Raw genomic sequence first — 3,152 nt, forward strand, 5'->3', positions numbered from 1 at the left:
ACACCTGTCATTTTGTGGATACAGGCCCAGAGTGGCCAGGCCCAGAGCTCAGCGTGGCTAGGCCTGGCTTGGGCAGCAGCAGCAGTCAAGGAGAGAAGGGGGAACCCTGTGGCTAGACCTCTTCATATAGAAACCATGGCCTGGGATGAGGCCTAACTCTTAGGTCTGTGGGGGTCAGGAGCCTCCAAAGTCGTATTCTCTGAGGGGTTCATGCTACTGCTGTGAACAGGAGGTGTTATCCCCGTTTGACAGATGAGGCATTTGAGGCCCGTTCAGGTGATGAGACTGTCCAAGGCTACTTGACAGGGTGTCCTTGGAGATGTGATTAGATCTCAGGTTCTAGTCATGTTATAGGTTTTGGAATTGTTGACACATGTAGGAGACTGTATCTAGCAGATACTCTCTGTCGTTATGATCAGTGCTGCTCAACATTGTGCAAATTAGAGTTACCTGGGAACCTTTAAAAATTCGAGGCTGCACCTGAGGTCAAGCACCTCAGAACCTCGGAGGTGGGCCTGGGCATCAGTGTCCCAGGTCATTCCAACTCTACAGCTCTGGGAGAGAACTCACGTGGGCTTTGAGGCCACATCCCTGTATACCAGAGAACGTTTAAATAACATGTAAATTGGTTTTATTCTACTGAAATATTTGAGGTTGGGATTGGGTTATCTTAAAAAAACCAAACCCTCAGTCACTGAGCTGCATCTTGGTTCCACACTCGGCGCATGTGTATGCTGTTCAGTTGCCAAGTTGTGTCCGACCTTTTGTGACCCCATGGATTGCAGCTTGCCAGGCTTCTCTGTTCTTCAGTGTCTTGAGTTTGCTCAAATTCATGTCCATCAAGTCAGTAATGTTATCTAACCATCTCAAACTCTGTGCCCCCTTCTCCTTTTGCCTTCAATCTTTGTGTGCCTCGTGTGTGTGGGAAGTGGGCTCTTGGGGCCAGGAGCTGAGGTTTCTTGTGGATAGAGGCTTGGCTAAAAAGGAACGTCTGGGTGCTGGAACCCTTGGAGCCCCCAGGACCCTTGAGGAGAGGTGAGGGGCTGAAAGGGGTGAGAAAGAGGAGGTAATGGCTGGCTTGCTCAAAAGTCCCTGCTTGCTAGCCTCAGTAAACCCTCAGTAAACCCTATCTCCCTCATCTCTGCCAGGCCATGGTGGCATGTTACCCAGGAAATGGGCTGGGATACGTCAGACACGTTGACAATCCCCATGGCGACGGGCGCTGCATCACTTGTATCTATTACCTGAATCAGAACTGGGATGTCAAGGTAGGATGGTGGGGTGGGGTGGCATTCATCCAGTCTTTTCCTCTCCCCGCTCAGCTGCTCGTATGGCCCCGGTCCTCTTCTCAACCCACTGGGGGGCGGTGTAATCTTTTAGGGGCCCTTCCTGGAATGGCACCTCCTCTCCAGCCGACTGTGGTGGTGACTCCTGGTGTTGGGAAATGGTGCAGTCTGCCCAGCCCCCAGCCTAAGGCGCACTTCCCCCGCCCCATTTCCTGTCGTCTTTAGTCGCTTCCTGCCCGTTTCCATGGTGATGCAGACCCTGGGTTGTCATTCATTTTCAGAGTCTGAGTGGTGGGAGGGAGAGAGCTGTGCAGTTACTATGCCCCCTGGTGGGCCCTTGTGGGTTGGCTGTGCAAGGGGAGGCGGGGCTCCAAGCAGTGCTGGCCAGCCTCCTGCCTCATCCTCTGGCCCGCCCTCAGGTGCATGGCGGCCTGCTGCAGATATTCCCTGAGGGCCGGCCCGTGGTAGCCAACATTGAGCCCCTCTTCGACCGGCTGCTCATTTTCTGGTCTGATCGGCGGAACCCCCATGAGGTGAAACCAGCCTATGCCACCAGGTACAATCCATATTTCTGGGGATGTGCCCAGCTACTCTGCCTGTGCTAGCAGTCTTGTCAGACCCCTGGAGTGACTAGGAAGTGACGGGATGCCAAGAGGGGGGCGGCTGGGGAGTTGGAGATGGTGGAATTAAGTGTGATCTCTAATGGCCCTCTGGGGCTGCTCTGGTCCCCAGGTACGCCATCACTGTCTGGTATTTTGATGCCAAGGAGCGAGCAGCAGCCAAAGACAAGTATCAGCTAGGTACCTGCTTCCCAAATGGTGACCCCGCCTCTTAAGTCCTTCTGTTCCATGTACTTCTTTAGGCCTCAAGCTGTCTCATCAATCTCTGATGAATCTCATCATCTCTTGATGAATCTCAAGTCACTGAACCTTGCAGCTCATTTTTCCCCATCTTTGCCTACTTTCCCTAGACAGTTGACTCACCTGGTGTCCCCAGCATGAGCCCCATCTCTTCTGATGCTATCCCGATCTTCCCAGTTTTCCTTGGCCTCTGTTCGTTCCCCGATGACTCAATCCCCTGTCCCTCTTCCTCCCCAGCATCAGGACAGAAAGGTGTCCAAGTGCCCGTGTCACAGCCGACTACGCCCACCTAGTGGCCAGTCCCAGAGCTGCATGGACAGACAGCCTGCCCTGGCTTCAGGAGAGCCCTGGGCCCCGGTGCTGCCAGTCTCGGTGCCTGCTCCTTCCCCGCCACCACCACTGCTTCTGACTTTGCCTCCGTCCTGCCTGGTGTGGAGGGCTCTGTCCATTGCTGAAGACCAAGGAGGAGGAGAGACCTCTACTGCCCTGGGATGGGGGCGGGGGTTGTGACCCAGACAGGAGCCAGTGTTGGGGCCTTCCGTTACTGGAGCTGGGGGCCTGTGTCCTGCCCTGTCTGGTCATGCCCCTCAGGTTTGGAGAGCTGGAAGGAGGCATCGCCACCTCCCGCCAGGACGCAGGATCTGGGGTTGGGGTGAGTCATAGCCTCTTGCTGGCAAAGGTTTGTGGGGGAATATCCCCAAGTCTCCCACTCCTCCAGCCTGGAATGTGAAGTGACTCCCCAACCCCTTTCACCATGGCACCTTTTGGACTAGGCTGCCACTGCTTGGGCAGGATAAAGGTGCTGGGAGGAGCATGGGTGTGCAAGTCCTATCAGCCAAGAAATAAAAGTTTACCTCAGAGCTGCACACATCTGACTCTCTTACTCCCTCTTTTTGAGAAGAGTCCTCCATCTGCGGTTCAGGCCTTTATTGACCGAAGAGGGTAAGGAGGTCTGAGAGCCAGTGAGCTGAGCTGAATCTGACTTCAGCGGGCCACGAGGCGGAGC

The 3,152-nt window shown here is 54.8% G+C and overlaps 1 protein-coding gene across 1 annotated transcript in view; it reads left to right on the forward strand.

Moving 5' to 3' along the window:
• Positions 1-3,014, forward strand: part of EGLN2 (egl-9 family hypoxia-inducible factor 2) — a 9,321-nt gene extending 6,307 nt beyond the window's left edge. Inside the window, exons 3-6 of the mRNA XM_010849253.1 lie at positions 1,149-1,268; positions 1,706-1,842; positions 2,019-2,086; positions 2,384-3,014. Coding sequence (XP_010847555.1) covers positions 1,149-1,268; positions 1,706-1,842; positions 2,019-2,086; positions 2,384-2,439 — 381 coding nt within the window. The 3' untranslated portion in view covers positions 2,440-3,014. The remainder of the gene's footprint in view (positions 1-1,148; positions 1,269-1,705; positions 1,843-2,018; positions 2,087-2,383) is intronic.
• Positions 3,015-3,152: the final 138 nt, after the last annotated feature.

This window comes from Bison bison, unplaced genomic scaffold (genome assembly GCF_000754665.1).
Source record: "Bison bison bison isolate TAMUID 2011002044 unplaced genomic scaffold, Bison_UMD1.0 scf7180017864280, whole genome shotgun sequence".
NCBI lineage: Eukaryota > Metazoa > Chordata > Mammalia > Artiodactyla > Bovidae > Bison > Bison bison.